The 21,344-nt window shown below is 40.0% G+C and overlaps 1 protein-coding gene across 5 annotated transcripts in view; it reads right to left on the bottom strand.

Annotated features, from left to right (window-relative positions):
- cep43 (centrosomal protein 43) overlaps positions 1 to 21,344 on the bottom strand; it is an 83,366-nt gene that overhangs the window by 35,628 nt on the left and 26,394 nt on the right. For 3 of the 5 annotated variants that reach the window (XR_011886899.1, XM_072265856.1, XM_072265854.1), the window contains exons 5-9: positions 18,603 to 18,740; positions 18,145 to 18,171; positions 7,958 to 8,014; positions 6,251 to 6,321; positions 6,092 to 6,153 (exon numbers count right to left, since the gene is read on the bottom strand). Coding sequence is in view for 4 of the 5 variants with exons in the window: in XM_072265856.1 (XP_072121957.1) it covers positions 6,092 to 6,153; positions 6,251 to 6,321; positions 7,958 to 8,014; positions 18,145 to 18,171; positions 18,603 to 18,740 (355 nt within the window). In the remaining variant the exon portion in view is untranslated. Of the gene's footprint in view, positions 1 to 6,091; positions 6,154 to 6,250; positions 6,322 to 7,957; positions 8,015 to 18,144; positions 18,172 to 18,602; positions 18,741 to 19,946; positions 20,100 to 21,344 lie in introns of all 5 variants that reach the window. The other 2 variants (XM_072265858.1, XM_072265855.1) reach the window with 2 other exon arrangements.

The following is a 21,344-nucleotide window of genomic DNA, read 5'->3' on the forward strand; positions in this document are numbered from 1 at the left end:
TAATTGAATCAATGAATAACCTCACCAATTTGTATGTATGTTTAACCCATGTACAAAAGACAAACTGTTCAAATACAAAAAAGAAAGAAATATTAATAATAAACAAGTATGCAATAAATATTGAGAACATGAAATGAAGAGTCCTTGAAAGTGAGTCCTTAGGTTGTGGGAACATTTCAATGATGGGGCAAGTGAAGCTGAGAGAAGTTATCCTCTCTGGAGACAGAATCAGAGGTATGTCAGCCATAGCAGGGTTAGCAAGCTATTACTTCGTACAAGGCAAAACCTAGCATCATAAATAACTATGATGCTTCACTTTCAGATAAGCTCAATGCCGTTCATGCACGCTTTGTAAGGGAGAATAAAACTGTACTGGTGCAAGTCCCTGCAGCATCTGGTGACCCTGTGATACCTCTCTCAAAGGCCAATGTCAGAGCATCTTTCAAGATCAAGGCACCTGGGCCAATGGTTTACCTGGCGAGGCACTGAAAAACATTGCCAACCAGATAGCTGGAGAGGTCGAGGGCATTTTCAATCTCTCACTGCTGCAGTCGAAGGTTCAAAAGAACATCAATCATACTGGTGACCAAGAAGAACAGGGTGAGTTGCTTCAATGACAATCACTCAGTACAGTCACATCTACAGTGCTGAAGTGCTTTAAGAGGTTGGTCATGGCTAGAAATTACTCCTGCTGAAGCGAAGACCTGGACCCACTGAAATTTGCCTACTGCCACAATAGATCTTCAGTAGATGCAATCTCACTGGCTCTGCATTCAGCTTTGGATCACCTGGACAACAGGAATATCCATGTCAGGCTGCTGTTTATTGATTATAGCTCAGCATTCAGCACCATAATCCCATCAGTACTAATGAACAAACATCAAAATCTGGGCCTCTGTACTTGCCTCTGCAACTGCATCCTTGACTTGCATATCGGGAGATCAGTCAGTGTGGATCGGAATAAGAGCTGCTCCTCACTGACAATCAACACTGGCACACCTCAAGAATGTGTGCTTTAGCACACTACTCTACTCTCTCTACACCATGACTGTTGGTTAGGCACAGTTCAAATACCATCTATAAATAAGCTGATCACACAACTGTTGTTGGCAGATTTTCAAATGGTGACAAGGAGTACAGGAGTGAGATAGATTGGCTGGTGAATGGTGTTGAGACAACAACTTTGCACCTAACATACAAAAGCAATTACAAAAAAGGCATGTCAATGGTTATATTTCACGGAGAATCTGAAATTTGGCACGTTAACAAAGACTCCAGTAAATTTCTACAAATGTACTGTGGAGAGCATTCTCGCAGGTTGCATTAGCATCTGGTATGGAGGCACTAATGCACAGGATTGGAAAAAGCTGCAGAGGGCTGTAAACACAGCATCATCATCATGGACACTAGCCTCTCCACCAAAGACATCTTCAATAGATGATGCCTGAAAAGGAACATCCATCATTAACCCCCCACCATCCAGGACATGCCCTCCTCTTCTTATTGCTACCATCAATATTTATTGATGTAATTTATAGTACTTTTTATGTATTGTACTGCTGCCACAAAACAATTTTATGAAATATGTCTACGATAATAATCCTGATACTGATTTAGAACTGGACTGAGCAGAAACCAAGTAAACATTGGAAATTGGTACCCGTGTAGGATAGAAATGTTCTGTTGATAAGAACAGTCAGATTAAGAATAAACGTATTCAAACACTTTGTAAACTATTAATTCAATGTGGAAGCTGTTGTGGACTTTTGAAAGGTACTTGTGGACTAGTGTGTCCACACAAAATCATTCAGAATCTTTCCCACCAGAAGCTCTGGATGAACCAAGAGACTGACAATCTGCTGAAGACTAGATTAGTGGCGTTTAGGACAGGATATCCAAAGTACAAGTCATCCAGGCATGGTCTCTGAAAATCCATCTCACATGCAAAGTAGTAATTCTGGGCTAAACCTGAATCACAAAAGAATGCAAAGCTTGAATGCCATCAACTCCTACAAGGCAAAAACCAAGCAACATAAATAACAAGGTTTCACTACCAAGTAAGCTCAAAGCCATTTATGCTCGCTTTGACCGACAGAACATGGAGGCTTCTTCACAAACCCCCACAGCTCCCAACAACCCTGTGATTTTAGTGTCTGAGGTCAACGTGAGCGCATCCTTCAAGAGGGTGAATCCACAGAAAACATATGGTCCAGGGAGCATAACTGGCCAAGTATAGAAGACGTGCTAATCAGTTGACTGGAATATTTATGGACATTTCCAACCTCTGGCTTTGGCAGTCTGAAGTACCCACCTATTTCAAGCAGGTTTCATTCATACCAGTGCCCAAGAAGAGAATAGTAACCTGTCTAAATGACTATTGTCAGTAGCACTTACATCCTCTATGATGCAGTGCTTTGAGAGGTTGATCATGAAACATATCAACTCCTGCCTTAGGAGTTACCTGGACCTGCCTATCGTTGCAACAGATCAACAACAGATATAATTTCATTGGCACTTCACTCAGCACTGGAACAACAAAACAATGAAGGTGCATACAGCAGGATGCTCCTCAATGACTATAGTCAATATTTAACACAAGTCTGCGTGTTTAGCTCCTTGCCCTACTTGTTTTATACCTATAAATGTTTGGCTAAGTACAGCTTCAAAGTCAAAGTTGTTGTTGACAACACTGTTGTTGGCTGGATCAAAGGTGGTGATGAATTGACATACAGTGCCTTGAAAAAGCATTCAGCCCCGCAACTATTTTCACATTTTACTATCTCATTTTCTAAATTTAAAATATATTGAAGTAGGATTCTTTGAGCTAATTTACAAAACATTGTGCATCATGCCAAATCAAAAGAATAATTCCAAAAACTGTCAAAAATTTGCTAAAAATTAAAAACCGAAATTGAGAGGATGAAAAAGTATTCATCCCCTTCGTAATTACTACGTTAACATTCCTCAAGTGCAATACTGTATATTACCTTAACAACTCATCTAATATGTTGATGTAGAAAATTGGAGGATCACCTGAATAAATGCCCCCTCTCTCTGCAAGGTCCAACAGTATGGTAGATTTTCAACAGACCAAATCAAAATGAAGGCAAAAGAGTGTTCAAGGCAAATCAGGGAAATGATAATAGAGATGCATAAATCTGGCAAACGGTACAAGACCATCTCAAAGACACTGAACATACCTTGGAGCTCAGTGCAGTCCATCATGAAAAGTGGCAAAAATATGAAACCACAACCACACTGTCTAGGTCAGGCCATCCACGAAACTTAGCCACTGGAGAAGAATGGCACTTGTAGAAGAGTGGCTACCGTGATGCCAACGGTCACTCTGAGTGAGCTGTAGAAGGCAGTGGCTGCAACTGGAGATGAAGTTCATAGCTCCACAATCTCTAAGGCTTTGCACAAAAAGGGCACTTATGGACAACAATGACAATGACACTTATGACAACAAAGAAGCCTTGGCAAAAAAAAACTTGGCTCGTTTGTAAAGACTTTGCAAAGTGTCACTAGATGATACTTTAAAGACGGAGAAGAAGGTCTTGTGGTCAGATGAGTCTAAAGTGGAACTTCCTGGCCTCAACACTAGGCAGTACGTGTAATGTAAATCTAATACTGCACATCAGCCAGGTAACACCATCCCTACTGTAACGTATGGTGGAGCTAGCATCATGCTATGGGGATGCTTTTCAGCAGCAGGGACAGGAAATCTGGTGGGAAGATTAATGTTGCTAAATAATAGAGAGAACCTGGATAAAACTTGCTAGCCTTTGCCAGAAAGCTTAAACTGGAGAGGAAGTTCATCGTTCAGCAGGACAATAACCCAAAGCACACTGACAGAGCAACCATGGAGTAGCTTCATATGGAGAAAACTGATGTCCTTCAGTGGCTCAGTAAGAGTCCTAACTTTAACCTGATTGAACATCTCTAGCAAAACCTCAAGAATACTGTCCACCACCATTCACCAGCTAACCTGGCACAGCTTAAGCAATTTTGTAAGGTGGAATGGGCAAATCTTGCTCCATCTTGCTGTGGAAAGCTAATAGAGACTTCTGCAAGTAGTGGTTCAACGAAGCAGAGAGTAAAGCGGGAATGAATACTGTTGAACTGCTGACATTCCAGTTTTTGAATTTTTAGTTTCTCATGCTTTTCAATTTTCTCTGTATATTGGACTCTATTGTGGGAAAAAAAGAGAGCATGTGATTCACAAATATAAAAATTCTCCATTAAATTGATCAAAATCCCTGGTTGTAATACTTACTATGATAAAGGATTGGGGGCTAAATCCTTTAACAAGGCACTGTATACAAGGGAGATTGAAAGTCAGGTTGAATGGTGCTCCAATAACAACCTCTCAATGTCAGCAAAACAAGGAACTGATTATTGACTGTAGGAGAACGAAACCAGAGATCTACGAGTTAGTCCTCAGTAGGGAGGTGGAGGTGGAGAGGGTCAGTAACTTCAATAGGGCTTCTATATCAAATCTGTTTCAGGACCAGTACATACGTGCTATCACCTCTACTCTCTTAGAATTTGCACAAATTTGGCATGTCATTTAAACTTAAAAACTTCTATAGATGCACAGTGGAGAGTATCCTGACTGGTTGCATCATGGCCTGGAATGTAAACACCAATACCTGGGAACAAAAAGTCAACAGAACGTGGTACATACAGCCCAGTCCATCACAGCACAAGCTCCCTTCACCATTGAGACCATTTACAAGGTGCACTGCCACAAGAAGGCAGCATCCATCATTGAGGACCCCCACCATCAAGGTCATAGAACATAAACAGTACAGCACAGTACGGGCCCTTCGGTCCACAATGTTGTGCCGACCCTCAAACCCTGCCTCCCATATAAGCCCCCACATTAAATTCCTCCATATACCTGTCTAGTAGTCTCTTAAATTTCACTAATGTATCTGCCTCCACCACTGACTCAGGCAGTGCATTCCACGCACCAACCACTCTCTGAGTAAAAAACCTTCCTCTAATATCCCCCTTGAACTTCCCACCCCTTACCTTAAAGCCATGTCCTCTTGTATTGAGCAGTGGTACCCTGGGGAAAAGGCGCTGGCTATCCACTCTGTCTATTCCTCTTATTATCTTGTACACCTCTATCATGTCTCCTCTCATCCTCCTTCTCTCCAAAGAGTAAAGCCCTAGCTCCCTTAATTCATGCTCTCTTATTGCCTCTACCATCTGGCGGGAGGTACAGAAGCCTTAGTCCCCACACCACCAGGTTCAGGTAGTTTTTAACCCTACAAAAATCAGGTTTTTGAGCCAACATGGATAACTTTACTCACTTCAATTCTGAACTGATTCCATAACCTACATTGAAGGACTCTAAAATTCATGTTCCTAGTATTAATTTTTATTATTTGCACAATGTCTTTTTTGCACATTAGTTGTTGTCAGTCTTTTCATAAATGTGTGTATTTCTTTATTTTCCTGAAATATCTGCAAAAAAATCAATCTCAAGGTAGAATATGCTGACATATATATTCTTTGATCATAAATTTACCTTGATTTTAAATTGCCCTCCAAGTCACATACCATCCTCACGTGGGACTATATCGCTGTTCCTTCACCATCACTGAGTAAAAGTCCTGGAACTGTCTCCCTAACAACATCATGGATACACTCACATCAAGGACTGTAGTGGTTCAAGAAGGCAGCCATCCACGACATGCTAAAGGGCAACTAGGGATGGGCAATTAAACACTGGCTCAGCCTGTGAGCCCACATCCTTTGAACAAATAAAAGAAACTTTGTGAGTGAAGTGATGCTGCTGATTTTGAGCCTGATCTTGCTGACTGGCACAGTGGGCTTCAGGGATCATAAGGCTTGCCTCAGCCACTGTTTCTCATGAAAATATATATTTTATCATGTTTTCCAATGACTACCATGATCAGAAGGTCCTTTTGTTAAAAAGTGATAATTTATTCCTTTGCAGTATTTGGACTTTTACTAACAATTACAGTAGAATTAAAGGAAACAAGCAGGAATGATAAAATGTATTGGTACCCCTCAGAGAACTAGACATAAAGCCCCTTTACCACAAACGCACACTTACCATTACTAAAATCTTTATCCACTGCTTTAACTTCATCATTTACATAAATGTCCATCATATTCCTATCAGTGAAACAATTTGTGATGATTAGAGACAAAGGCGGCTTCCATCAAAGTAATTTATAAGTATTCACTTTTACAGTAGTTAATGTTTGCTTACTTGTTAAAATGAGGGAAGAGATCTAGGAATAGTTCTTTCAATTCTTCTTTACTTATTTTACCATTCTTGTCCTAAAATCAAGTCAAACCATGGAGATAAATACTTTTGAAAATGTTGCCACTAAAATCATACAAGGGCACAGTTTTGAAATTTAAACTTCTATAAATGAAATGCATTTTAAAAATTTCTGTCCCTGTGCATTAAAATAGCTAATACGATAGGAAACGGATTAAATGGTCAGATTATGATTTCTTGCAGTGGCTAACGATCCAAGAGACTACATGACTTCCATTCTTAAAAACCAAGGAAATTTTGTAATAATTTATACCTGTTAACAAAATTGCTTTGTGTAAGCATTTGTTGAGGATAACAATAAAAAAAACGCCAAACTGATGTTGTGTTATCACTTATACAGGTCAAAAGGCCAGTAAGAATAAGAGAAACAACACACACTATTAAAATCAAAAATCACTGTCTAGTTCTAGTCATTGAGACATGTAGGAATTTCAAACTATAAATTAAGTGAGAAAATCATGTAACGAAGAATTAAACTTGCCAATCCCAAACGGTGTGACAGAGGAAAATGAGAACAACAATCACTTAGAAAATCAAATTCAAATTTTGTATTGGAACGCAGGTTTAAACCACTGAAACTTAAATTTAGAATTTAAGGTTTCTCTTTATGGGAGGTGTCAGCAATGTAAGAATTTATTTCCTAATTTTATATTTCTGCCTTGAGGATAAAATGATTTAACAAATGCTATGGGTCCAAGGTCACAACATTTTTTGATTATTAAAATATCTGAACATTCTATCAAGTACCTTATCACCTGCAAATGCTGCAATTTCTGGCCTCAACATTGAATTCTACACCTTCAGGTTACTTGATTCCTTGGCATATATCAGTTACCTATTTTCAACTTGTTCTCCCTCTGTTTTTTTCCTATCCGTGAAAGAACAACATGCACAGCCTGTCCTGGCAGGAGTATCCTTATGCTCTGTACTTCGAAACCCCTACATTGTTTTTATTTTATGCTCGCACTTCCAATGCTCCCATTCAGTCACTGGTCTCAGCCTGAAACATCAATACTTGATTCCTTTCCATAAATGGATGACCTACTGAAGCCCTCCAGAATGTTGTGTGTGTTACTCTGGATTTCCAGCATCTATAGAATCCTGTTTTTACAATTTATTGTTTATCCCAGTGGTCAACCTAGTTTCCTTGTATCAGAGACACCATACCCCCATTCACCATCTGTGCAGCTTAGTGAACAGCTTTTCACTCCTACCCAGTTGTGACAAAGGGGTTTTTGATCCAAAATGTTAACTCTGTCTCTTCTCACACTCAAAACCTGACCTGCTGAGCATTCCTAGCTTTTTCTGATTTTATTTTAGATTTTGAACATCTGCAATTTTCTGGGCTTCACTGAAAAAAAACTAGTTTCATGGTACATGATTATCCATTCCTTAAAATCAGTGTCACAAAATCCTGAGATAAAAACTTGCGATTTCATTGTCAGCTCTCCCAAAGCCATTTGCTAGGACTGCCCAATCACTTTAAAAAAAAATCCTTTCAGCATTTAGGACCCAACAACTTCAATTTGTGTCATAAAACATCTTTATACTTAGCACATGAAAATTAAATTTTAGACTTATTTTAACATAAATTGACAATTGCAGTTCCATTGGTGAAAAATTTAAACTCACTTTATCATAAAATTCAAACTTTTTCTTCGCTTCTGCTATGTGCTTTGCTGTTAATTCCTAAAAAGAAATGAAACATTAGTATTGAACCTGAAAACAGATGATACAAAAAAAACCTCATAAAATGGAGATTGTTGGACATTTGTAACATCCTGTCATTTACCCTCTTTTACTGTGCATTACTAGCTTCATGACATATATTATATGACTAAAACTCAAAACTACGATACTCCACTAACACACATTTATAGTGTACTAACAGAAAACTGTTTGGCAGTAATAACAAAGACAGTACATTCAGTCCAGTTACTCTTTATTAGCTCTTGTGCAGAACAATCCGGCTAGCTGTTATCCCCTGTGTATTCTCCTTATTGCTGCAATTTTACTTCAAGTATTTATCTGGACTGCCACAGAAGTAGACTACTGAATCAGCACTCACCCTCCGAACAAGAAGGAGCATTCCAAAATTTAACAACACCTCACATCATCAATCACTTTAAAATTGTGGTTTCTAATTATTCATTCCTCAACTATTTTAAGTGATGCTTTAAAATTATCCCACCACAGTGCTTGTGCCCTCCCTATTTACAACATATTCAGTAGCCACTTTATTAGGTACACCTATATACCTGTAAATACTTTATCAGCCTATCATGTGGCAGCAACTCAACGTAAAAAAGAATGCAGATATAGTGAAAAGGTTCAGTTGTTGTTCAGATCTGTGGGATTAGACTGTATAATTGTTATTTTCTTTGTAGTTTAACTTTCTTATGGCTGTTTGTTCTTTTTATAATTGCCTAGGCGTATGCAATTGTTCAGTGTGTCTCTTAGTGGTTACAGTTCTTTGTATTATCCTGGAAATTTCTTGGGTATTGCATTACTTGAATAGGGACTATCTGGTTAATTTATCTACAAATTTGAATGGAATGTCTGTTGCCTATGGTATAAGAGTGGAGCACATTGACTTGCCATCTTTTTCTTCTCTTTGTTCTTTTTCCCTGTTCACTTTTCTTGCTTCTTTCCATTTCCAATCTTTTGTTCTCTTAGCACTTAATAAAATGATTATGAAGCAACTTAGTTTATGCCTCATCCTTGACTCCTAAAAGAACCCTCACTCAAAAATATCCGAATCCAAAAACATGGCATAATTGGCAAGATGACTGCAAAAATTTAAGGACTTGGAAGAATCGAAGATGAAGTGGAAACTTTTGCGCAAACTTAAAAGGAGGTAGGAGCTTCCCCTATAAATTTCAAATCATCTGAGAAAAATGCCTAGTTCATGCTTCAATACACCATCTAGTACAGGTTTAAGAGTGAGGAAACAATATTACACATTTCTATTCCGAAGAAAAAAGATCTGCAAAGATCAGACCAGCACTGAAATTAATATCATGCTCAAATTAAATTCGTACAAGCTGGTACAAAATTACGAAATTTTCCACTTGCAATTTAGTGCTTAAGAAAACATTTAAATTGCAATCCAGTAAGGATAACTTCATTTGCGAAACAAATATATTGATTGCAAGCCCACTGAATTTCAGTCGGAGTCCTAAAATATCAATTGCAATCCTATAAATTTCAGTTGCAGTCTGATAAGATTTTGACACAATCCCACAATATTTAGGTTGCAAGATTGCAATCTGATATTTCAGATCATAGTCCAACTGCCAAAAAAAAACATACAAATAAGTGTGGCAAAAGATTGAATTAAGACGATGGACAAGTCCTGAAACCTACTACAGAATCTCCAGTGATGTGTGAACAGATGACTGAGGATTTGAGTTCTTACTGAATAAAACATCTTAGTTTGTTAAGATTAATGAAAAATCCAGATCAAAAATATCAATGTTAAGTCAATTAAGAAGGCATGTGACAAGATCCAGAGAATGCCTGTGGTAAAAGGGGAAAAAAAACTGGAAAATGTAAGTTGAAGTAACCATAGAAACCATAGAAACTACAGCACAGAAACAGGCCTTTTGGCCCTTCTTGGCTGTGCCGAACCGTTTTCTGCCTAGTCCTACTGACCTGCACAAGGACCATATTCCTCCATACATCTCCCATCCATGTATCTGTCCAATTTATTCTTAAATGTTAAAAAAGAACCCGCATTTACCACCTCGTCTGGCAGCTCATTCCATACTCCCACCACTCTCTGTGTGAAGAAGCCCCATTAACGTTCCCTTTAAACTTTTCCCCCCTCACCCTTAACCCATGTCCTCTGGTTTTTTTCTCTCCTTGCCTCAGTGGAAAAAGCCTGCTTGCATTCACTCTATCTATACCCATCATAATTTTATATACCTCTATCAAATCTCCCCTCATTCTTCTACGCTCCAGGGAATAAAGTCCTAACCTATTCAACCTTTCTCCGTAACTGAGTTTCTCAAGTCCCGGCAACATCCTTGTAAACTTTCTCTGCACTCTTTCAACTTTATTTATATCCTTCCTGTAATTTGGTGACCAAAACTGAACACAATACTCCAGATTCGGCCTCACCAATGCCTTATACAACCTCATCATAACATTCCAGCTCTTATACTCAATCCTTTGATTAATAAAGGCCAATGTACCAAAAGCTCTCTTTACGACCCTATCTACCTCTGACGCCACTTTTAGAGAATTTTGTATCTGTATTCCCAGATCCCTCTGTTCCACTGCACTCCTCAGTGCCTTACCATTAACCTTGTAAGTTCTACCTTGGTTTGTCCTTCCAACGTGCAATACCTCACACTTGTCTGCATTAAACTCCATCTGCCATTTTTCAGCCCATTTTTCCAGCTGGTCCAAGTCCCTCTGCAGGCTCTGAAAACCTTCCTCGCTGTCTACTACACCTCCAATCTTTGTATCATCAGCAAATTTGCTGATCCAATTTACCACATTATCATCCAGATCATTGATATAGATGACAAATAACAATGGACCCAGCACTGATCCCTGTGGCACACCACTAGTCACAGGCCTCCACTCGGAGAAGCAATTCTCTACTACCACTCTTTGGCTTCTTCCATTGAGCCAAGGTCTGATCCAATTTACGATCCAATTTACCACCTCTCCATGTATACCTAGCAACTGAATTTTCCTAACTAACCTCCCATGCGGGACCTTGTCAAAGGCCTTACTGAAGTCCATGTAGACAATATCCACTGCCTTCCCTTCATCCACTTTCCTGGTAACCTCCTCGAAAAACTCCAATAGATTGGTCAAACATGACCTACCACGCACAAAGCCATGTTGACTCTCCCTAATAAGTCCCTGTCTATCCAAATGCTTGTAGATTCTGTCTCTTAGTACTCCCTCCAATAACTTACCTACTACCGACGTTAAACTTACCAGCCTATAATTTCCCGGATTACTTTTTGATCCTTTTTTAAACAACGGAACAACATGAGCCACTCTCCAATCCTCCAGCACCTCACCTGTAGACAGCGACATTTTAAATATTTCTGCCAGGGCCCCTGCAATTTCAACACTAGTCTCCTTCAAGGTCCGAGGGAACACCCTGTCAGGTCCCGGGGATTTATCCACTTTAATTTTCACAAGACAGCAAGGACCTCCTCCTTTTCGATCTGTATAGTTTCCATGATCTCACTACTTGTTTCCCCTAATTCCATAGACTTCATGCCAGTTTCCTTAGTAAATACAGACGCAAAAAACCCATTTAAGATCTCCCCCATTTCCTTTGGTTCCGCACATAACCGACCACTCTGATCTTCAAGAGGATCAATTTTATCCCTTACAATCCTTTTGCTCTTAATTTACCTGTAAAAGCTCTTCGGATTATCCTTCACTTTGACTGCCAAGGCAACCTCATGTCTTCTTTTAGCCCTCCTGATTTCTTTCTGAAGTATTTTCTTGCACTTCTTATACTCCTCATGCACCTTATTTACTCCCTGCTTCCTATACATGTCATACAACTCCCTCTTCTTCTTTATCAGAGTTGCAATATCCCTTGAGAACCAAAGTTCCTTATTCCTATTCACTTTGCCTTTAATCCTGACAGGAACATACATACAAATTTGCACTCTCAAAATTTCTCCTTTGAAGGCTTCCCACCTACTGATCACATCCTTGCCGGAGAACAACCTGTCCCAATCCACGTTTTTTAGATCCTTTCTCATTTCTTCAAATTTGGCCTTCTTCCAATTAAGAACCTCAACCCTAGGACCAGATCTATCCTTGTCCATGATCAAGTTGAAACTAATGGTGTTATGATCACTGGAACCAAAGTGCTCCCCTACACAGACTTCCTTCACTTGTCCTAACTCGTTTCCTAACAGGAGATCCAATATTGCATCCCCTCTAGTTGGTCCCTCAATATATTGATTTAGAAGACTTTCCTGAACACATTTTACAAACTCTAAACTATCTAGACCCCTAACAGTATGGGAGTCCCAATCAATATATGGAAAATTAAAATCCCCTACCACCACAACTTTATGTTTCCTGCAGTTGCCTGTTATCTCCCTGCAGATTTGCTTTTCCAATTCTCGTTGACTATTGGGTGGTCTGTAATACAATCCCACTAATGTGGCCATACCTTTCCTGTTTCTCAGCTCCACCCATAAGGACTCAGTAGACAAGCCCTCTAATCTGTCCTGCCTGAGCACTGCTGTAATATTTTCCCTAACAAGCAATGCTACTCCCCCACCTTTCATTCCTCTGCCTCGATCACATCTGAAACATCGGAACCCTGGAATATCAAGCTGCCAGTCCTGCCCCTCCTGTAGCCAAGTTTCACTAATTGCTATAACATCATAATTCCACGTGTCAATCCACACCCTCAACTCATCCGCCTTCCCTGCAATACTCCTAGCATTGAAATATATACACCTCAGAAGATTTTTACCACCACTCACAACCTATTAGCGGATTTGCTTGAACTTTTAACAACTTTTATTTTCACCTCAGCCACACTGTCAGCTCTGGCACTCTGGTTCCCATCCCCCTGCAAATCTAGTTTAAAGCCTCCCCAATAGCACTAACAAACCTCCCTGAAAGGATATTGGTCCCCCTGTAGTTCAAGTGTAACCCGTCTCTCTTGTACAGGTCCCACCTGCCCCAGAAGAGGTCCCAATTATCCTGAAATCTGAAACCCTGCCCCCTACACCAGTTCCTCAGCCACTTGTTCATCCTCCAGAGCATCCTATTCCTACCCTCACTGGCACGTAGCACAGGTAGCAATCCTGAGATTATCACCCTCGAGGTCCTGCTTTTCAACTTCCTACCAAGCTCTCTATACTCACTCTCCAGGACCTCCTCACTCTTCCTTGCTATGTCATTGGTACCGATGTGCACCTCGACACCTGGCTGATCACCCTCCCACTTCAGAATGTCATGCAAGCGATCAGAGACATCCTTGACCCTGGCACTCGGGAGGCAACAAACCATCCTGGATTCTCTGTCACGACCACAGAACCTCCTATCTGCACCTCTAATTATCGAGTGCCCCATCACTACCGCTCTCCTTCTTTTCCCCCCTCTCTTCTGCACTGCAGAGCCAGACTCAGTGCCAGAGATCCGGCTACTGCAGCTTGTCCCAGGTAAGTCATTCCCCCCAACAGTATCCAATGCAGTATACTTGTTGTTGAGGGGAATGGCCACAGAGGAACCCTGCTCTGCCTGCCCTTTCCTCTTCCCTCGCCTGACAGCGACCCAATTTCCTGTCCTCTGCTCCTTTGGCGTAACTACCTCCCTGTAGCTACTATCTATAATCTCCTCATTCTCCCGAATGATCCGCAGGTCATCCAGCTCCTGCTCCAGTTCCCTAACGCGGTTTGTTGGGAGCTGCAGCTGGATGCACCTCTTGCAGGTGTCGTTGTCAGGGACACCGGAGGGCTCCCTGACTTCCCACATCCTGCAAGAGGAGCATTCCAACATCCTGCCTGCCATTCTCTTTACGCTAGACAATCTGAACAAAAAACTTACCGGAACCTACCCTGGCATCTGCCTGTTCTCGCCGAAGCCTGTTGAGCCAAAGCCGTCCCACTCTGACTCAGTCCACTCCGACGATGGCCGCTACAATGATGGCCGCTGTATATGGTGGTCTGCTTTTAAACCGTGGCGCACTACGTCACGCGCCTGCGCAGTGCAGACCCTTCTCCCCGAGCAGTGTTTAAAAAAAAACGACTTTTTCTACCCGATTTCTTCCACTCCCTTCTTCAGCTGCTTGCTTCGACTGAAACAAGAACCGTTGAAATTTTCTCTTTTTAAACCTTGGCGCGCTACGTCATGCGCCTGCGCAGTGCAGACCCTTCTCCCCGAGCAGTATTTAAAAAAAAACGACTTTTTCTACCCGATTTCTTCCACTCCCTTCTTCAGCTGCTTACTTCGACTGAAACGAACATATGGTCAGTTTTATCAAATGTGTGAGCAAGTGAGAAAGTTAATAATGTAAAGAAATTAACTAAACAATTCAGAAAGAAAAGGAAAACGTGATAAACTACAGAAGACATTATGAGAGAGACTGTAAAACTTCTAAAGAGCAAATTTCTGCATTAACTGAATGAATAAATAAACAACATAAGTGTAATCAAATTGAAATGTATTATGTAGAGCTTCAAAACAGACTGAAGCAGATGTGAAAGCTTCGCAGGGACTTCAAAGGGACGCTCCAACCAATGAAGCTTCTTCTTGGGAAACACCCAAGAAGCATGTGGACAGTCATCCAAAATGGTACCACCATCCAACTCCGAGAAATTACAGCATGAACATGACAGGGACTCTACAGTGGCCTCTAGCAACTAAAGTGAGCATGACAGGTATGAAACAATAGGACTAGCAGCTATATCATAGCTTGCTCCAATAAAGACCAAGGGAGTACAGACATGCAGGACTCAAGATGAAACCTATGAAAGGAGACTGACAGTGGATTACTGGGTGGCTAATCAATGTATGACAATCTACCACCTCTAGTGGAAGATCCATCAACTATTTTCAATGCCCTGAAGCCATCACACAAGTGGTTTACAGTTACTAATATACCAAATAGATTTTGGCCCTTATTACTGAAGTCTGAATGTCAACTATGGTTGGTTTTCACAACTGATGGTCAACAATAGCTGTGGCTATATCAGGGCTCCACAATCAAGTTCAAAGTACATTATCAAAGTAAGTATACGTTATACAAGCTTGAGATTTGTCTCCTTACAGGCAGCCACAAAAGAAAGAAACCCAAGAGAACCCATTAAAAAAAAGACCCAATGTGCAGAGAAAACAAACAAGACAAATCTTGCAAACATAAAAGCAAGCAAACAGCATTCAGAACTGAACATTTTATGCATGACACAAAGCTAGGCATCACTGCAATTGGAGCTGGTCACAGCCTCAGTTCAGTGCAGAGCTGAGTAAACATTGCTGTACCACTGACACGAAGCCAGGCACTACTGCTGCCAGAACAGGCCATAGCCTCAGTTCAGCGCAGAATAAGGCATAATTGCACAAGAGGAAATAATTTACTTGGGGCAGAAAATTTCCCAAGATAAGCAGGAAATCACTGAGGACTGTACAGAAGCCATTGAGTCAGCAAAGCCGCTTACAACAGTCCAGCAACTCCGATAATTTCTGAGTTTGTGTAACTACAATAGAGCATGGGTCAATTCATATGCTGAAAGTGCTCAACTACTCAACAATCTGCTGAAGGGCAATAAGAGCTCAGATGACCCTGTGACTCTTCATGAAGAACACATGGAAACTTTTCAAACTTTAAAGGTAACAAAGTGTACTGAACCTGCATTAGGAATCCCTGATACAGGTAAACCATTAATACTGTGTATTTATGAGAAACGCATGACGGCAGTCTTAATTCGTGAACGTAGAGACTGACAGAGTCCTGTTGGTTATTACTCTGACAAAGATCTGATTCTGAAGACTCTTTAAATGGTTGACAAAAGAATTTGAATGGCTGGATGGGCTACTATCCCTGAAACTTAAGTGCTGGCATCAGGAAACGGCTCCTGGTATTTCTGCCCAACAGACAGGACTGAAAGCTTTGATTGAAACCTGAGGGGATGGCAGAAAAAAAGATCAGCTAATATCTATTCTGATTCTTGATATGCTTTTGGAGTTATTATTTTGGAAACTTATGGAGACAAAGGGGATTTCTCACAGCTGTAAGAACCCCAATCAAGAACTAGTACAAAACCTCATGAATGTCATACAATTGTATCAGAAGTTGCTGTATTAAAATGAAGAAGTCACTGCAAAATGACTACAATGGAAAGCCATGGAAATGCATTCACAGATGTAAGTGCAAAAAGGGCAGCAATGTGAAGGGGTAAAAGAAAGAAAAGGAGTAAAAGTAAAAAAGGTTAAAGAATTAAAAGAAGCACCAAGAACCTGCATAGTGAATCCAAATACTGAAATTATGGAAGCAAAGTTGGACTCTGTATTTGGGAGTTGCAAGCTCAATGCACTACTTGGAAAAGTGGTTCAGAGGTACCTAATAAAAGTTGCTATTGAGTGTATACAGGTATATGCCAATGATCTGAATGAGGAAACTGAATGCAAATAGTTCTTTAAGTTTGCGCATAACAAGAAACAGGGTAAGGTTCAATTGTGAGGAAGCCTAACTTGCCCTTTGCTTGAAGCCAATTTCGACAAGTGAGTGAGAAAATACAAGATAGATGCAATACAATGGGAATAAATGTGAAATTATCCACTTCAGTAGGAAAAGCAGAAAATTATTATTTAAATGGTGATGATCAGAAAAAAAATTCAAAATGAACCTAGATGCCCTTGTACATCAGCAATAAAACAAATTACAGAAACAGAAAATACCTATGGTATATCAGCCTTCACTGAAAGAGATTTTGAATACAAGAGCAAGGATGACATGCAACAATTGTACAAAGTTTCGGCAACCCCGCACGTGACCCAAGACTGACGAAGAGTCTCGGCCCGAAACGTACTGTACTTCTTCCTATAGATGCTGCCTGGCCTGCTGCGTTCCACCAGCATTTTGTGTGTGTTGCTTGAATTTCCAGCATCTGCAGATTTTCTCGTGTTTGCTTTGTAATGAGGTGTCACATTCTTAGGATACATGGCTAGACGGTTAGGATTAAGGTAAGGAGAAATCTCCTCACACAGATGATAAACACTGTAAAATTCTGTAACACCAGGGCTGTAGTATTCACATTGCTAAATGGGTTCAAGAAACAGACAGTTCGATCTCATGACACAAAAGCAAAAATGCATTTGTGAAGAGAGTGGGAATATGGTACTGAGGTAAATAATAATTATGTTGAATGGTCAAGCAGGGTCAAAGGGCAGAATGGCCTCTTTCTGCACCGATTCTTCTGCTTCCTAAACTCAGTATTTGTATTAGTTATCTGTGCTTCCTTGCCTTCTCCACTCTTCGAGTAACTGCAGATTATCCCCTCTAACCAACAAATGAACCCTTCATTTCAGCAACATTTCTAAGAAATTGATTTTGGACTCTCCTCAAAGTCTTCCAAAGTAAACTGCCAAGAACTGAACATTATGCCAACTTGGAGTGATCTGGTGTATTTGAAATAGATTTTACACAATCTTTTTTATTTTATGTCCCTCCATATAAAGTACAGAATCCCAGCTGGGTTTAGTAAATGCTTTTTTAATAAACCAGTTCTGCTGCTAAGATTTGTGAACACAACAAGTCCTTTCATCCCATTTATAACAGTTTAATTTTGCATGCGTTGTCACTTTGCATGACTTTACACTCTTCCAAAATGACTGTTTACTACAGTGAGTTTTATAGCATCTGCAAGTTATGCCTGTATACTTACAGCATCAGCACACATCAAAAAATGATCCTTGCAAATACACGTTTCTATAACTGCTTCTCAACTGTCTCTTCAACATAATCTTCAAAATTAAAATTAGTTTGCAACTCTACAAGTGATGTGATATTTAAAATATAATTTTCTTGCAATATTCAAAATGGTTTCCCAAAAAAAACTAGAGATTGGTTAAATATATTTTTTACATTACAAAAATTTCAAACCCTAATGCGAGGGCAGACTGACCATAAATTCAAAATTATTTAATTTTAACAAAAAAAAACCTCAATGTCATGAGAGAAACTATTTATATAATATGACATAGTTATGAATCCAGTAGAAGGAAGACCAGATTGCAATGGAAATTAGTAAATTGTAACAAACATTAATGCCATCACCAATTCATCAGAAAGAAATAAGCAAGAAATTATTCAGTACCTTTGGAATAGAAGTGACATGATCTCCCTGTAACAAGAGCAAACTATTATTGTGTCATATTAAGATTATTAGCAATCTTACTGGTAGAAATAGGTATTCAGGCTTCTGTTTCTCTTCCTTTCCCATTGTTCAGCAAATATATTTGTTTTACATATCATAGTTGCATTCATTGGCAAAACAAACTAGCTGGACCAGGTCATGGTTTTTTAGTTACCTTAGTTTTCACACTACCTACGAAAATACCCCACAAATCTATAAACTTGTTTCCCATAATGATTGGTGGTGTATTTAAGAAGCCTCAGTGTGCTACATAGGATGGAAATTCCACAGTATCAAAGCTTCAGACATATACATATTTCAAGTAAACATCTGCATAGTAGTGCTACATTATTAAATTCAGCACAAGTGACAGAAAATAATTAGTCAAACAAGTATTATCTATATATTAAGTTACGTACTTCAGAAAGACTATGACCTTTCTCCTTTTGTCGATTTCTTTGCATCACCTCCAATAATATAGGTACTCCTTTCAAGCCATCACCTTCATGAATTCCTAGCTCCCTTGCCAAATTTTCCCGTCCATCAAGTCCAGTGAACTATGGTCGAAACAAACAAAAGTAATGAAGATGCAAGGTTCATTATCAAGAACATTAATGATGTCAATAAAGATTACAAATGTGCAGGTTCTGTTAAAAACCTCAATTCTATGTTCCTGTCTTTCTCCTGGATAATAACACAACCATTTCTGATCATTCTATTATACAGCAAACATGCCGATGGTTTAATGGAATGTATAATGCCAATTTGTAGTTACACAAAAATTAAAAAGTACGTCAGTTCATGGTTAGACCACAAGACATACAGATGCAAGAAAAAGTTTGTGAACCTTTTGCAATTACCTGGTTTTCTCCATTACTCACTCATAAAATGTGGTCTGACTTTCATCTAAGTCACAATACTAGACAAACACAAAAAGCCTAAGCTAATAACACACAAATAATTGGAGGCAGAGCTTAGGAGGAATGATGGCACCTAACGGTAACTCCTTTCCTTGCATCTTTGGAAACAACTCTATTTCTACCTTTAATATTTTTATTTTTCCCTTTCAGAGTTCTTTTGAAGACCCTGACCTGGAGTTACACACAAGCTTCGGTTCTTTGCGGGAATGGGGCCCATTCTCAGGGGTCCACGACTGGCCGCTATTCGACATGCCAAGAGTTTGGGCTGAGAATCTCGATCGTGTTCAGAAGCCTAAGATCTCAGGGCTCTGGAGATGGATGGATTGAGTGTCGGTGTCACGCCAGGAGACTCGTGTCATCAGGGAGGCCGGAAATCTTTCGCTGTGGGCCCGATGACCCGAGGTTTTTGCGATCTTCGGACCCAGAGCTTGAAAAAAGCAACGAAATAGACTTTTAAGATCGTAAACCAGCGGGTTGTTCCGCTTGCTGTGAAAATGGGAGACACCTCCCTCTCCCTTGCCAGGGAGAGAGAGAACCTGTGGTTTGTCGAATTTCCGATGAAAGGCGAAGTTTTTGGGGTAACCTTGGTCTGTGTCTTTGTTACTGCTTAGCACATGCTTGGGCTCAGTGATCGCACTGATGAGCATTTTTTTTTACTGGTGGGGGAGGGGGGATTGTTACTCGCTACCGCTTACGTGCGGTAAGGGGGAGCTGGGGGGAACTTTGGGATTCTCACGCTTAACTGTCCTTCATTCGTTGGGTACTTCTCTGTTTTCGTGGATGTTTGTGAAGAAAGAGCATTTCAGGATGTATATTGTATACATTTCTGACATTAAATTTGACCTTTGAACTTCTTCTAGTCAATACTGAGTACACCATTTAAACGATCACAGTCCAGGTCCAAAAAAGTACGTGATCCCTCTAGAGTAATGCCTTCTTCAAAAGCTATTTGGAGCCAGGTGTTCCAATCAATGAGATGTGGGTTGTAGAGGTGCCCTGCCACATAAAAAAGACACACAAAGTCAGGTTACTGACAGAGCCTGCTCTTCTCAAGAAAGATGTATTTACGTGCACTATGCCTCGATCAAAAGAACTTTCCAAGCACCTTAGAAAAAGAATTGTAGAGATGCATGAGGTTGGAAAGGGCTACAAAAGCATTTCTTTCGAATAACGCAAGTGTTCATCAGTCCACAATAAGAGAAATTAACTACAACTGGAAGAAGTTCAGTACTGTTGCGATCTCACTAGGAGTGGGCATCCTGCAGGGATCACATCAAGAGCACAACATGCAACGTTGAAGGACGTGAAATAGAACCTGCAGAAATCTCTAGGACTTGCTAAAATCTCTGTTCATATGTACACTATAATAAAAATACTGGAGGAGAATGATGTACATGGAAGGCCACAATGGAGGAAACAACTGCTCTCCAAAAAATTCATTGCTGCATGTCTCAAGCTTGAAAAAAAAACACCTGGATATTCCACAACACTTCTGGGACAATGTTCTGTTGTCAGATGAGACAAAAGTTGAACTTTTTGGCAGAAATGCACATTGCTATGTTTGGAGAAAAAAGGGCACTGCACACCAACACCTCATCTAAACTGTGAAGGATGGTGGAAGGAACATCATGGTTTGGGGCTGCTTTGCTACCTCGGGGCTGGACAGCTTGCAATCATTGGGGTAACAATGAATTCAAAATTGTATCAACATATTTTACAGGAGAATGTCAGGGTAGTGATACGTCACCTGAAGCTTAATAGAAGTTGGACAACAAGACAATGATCTGAAACACAAGAGTAAGTCAGAAACAGAATGGTTTCATAAGAAAATTCATGTTCTGGAATGGCTAAGTCAGAGTCCAGACCTTAACCCAACTGAGATGCTGTGGCATGATCTGAAGAGGGCTGTTCATGCAAGCTATCCAGAAATACTGATTAACTGTAAACAGTCTTGTATGAAGGGATGGTCTAAAATTCCTCCTCACCATTGTGCAAGTTTGATCAGCAGCTACAGGAATCATTTGGTGGATGTTATTGCTGCTAAAGGAAGTTCTACCAGTTATTAAGTACAAGGGTTCACATACTTTTTCCAGCCTGGACCGTGAATGATTAATCAATGTGTTCAATAAAAAGATGAAAAGTACAATTGTTTGTGTGTTATTAGTTTAGGCAGATTGTATTTGTCTATTATTGTGACTTGGATGAAGATCAGACTACATATTATGAGTAATTAATGCAGAA

The sequence above is a fragment of the Mobula birostris genome, chromosome 8, assembly GCF_030028105.1.
Source record: "Mobula birostris isolate sMobBir1 chromosome 8, sMobBir1.hap1, whole genome shotgun sequence".
NCBI lineage: Eukaryota > Metazoa > Chordata > Chondrichthyes > Myliobatiformes > Myliobatidae > Mobula > Mobula birostris.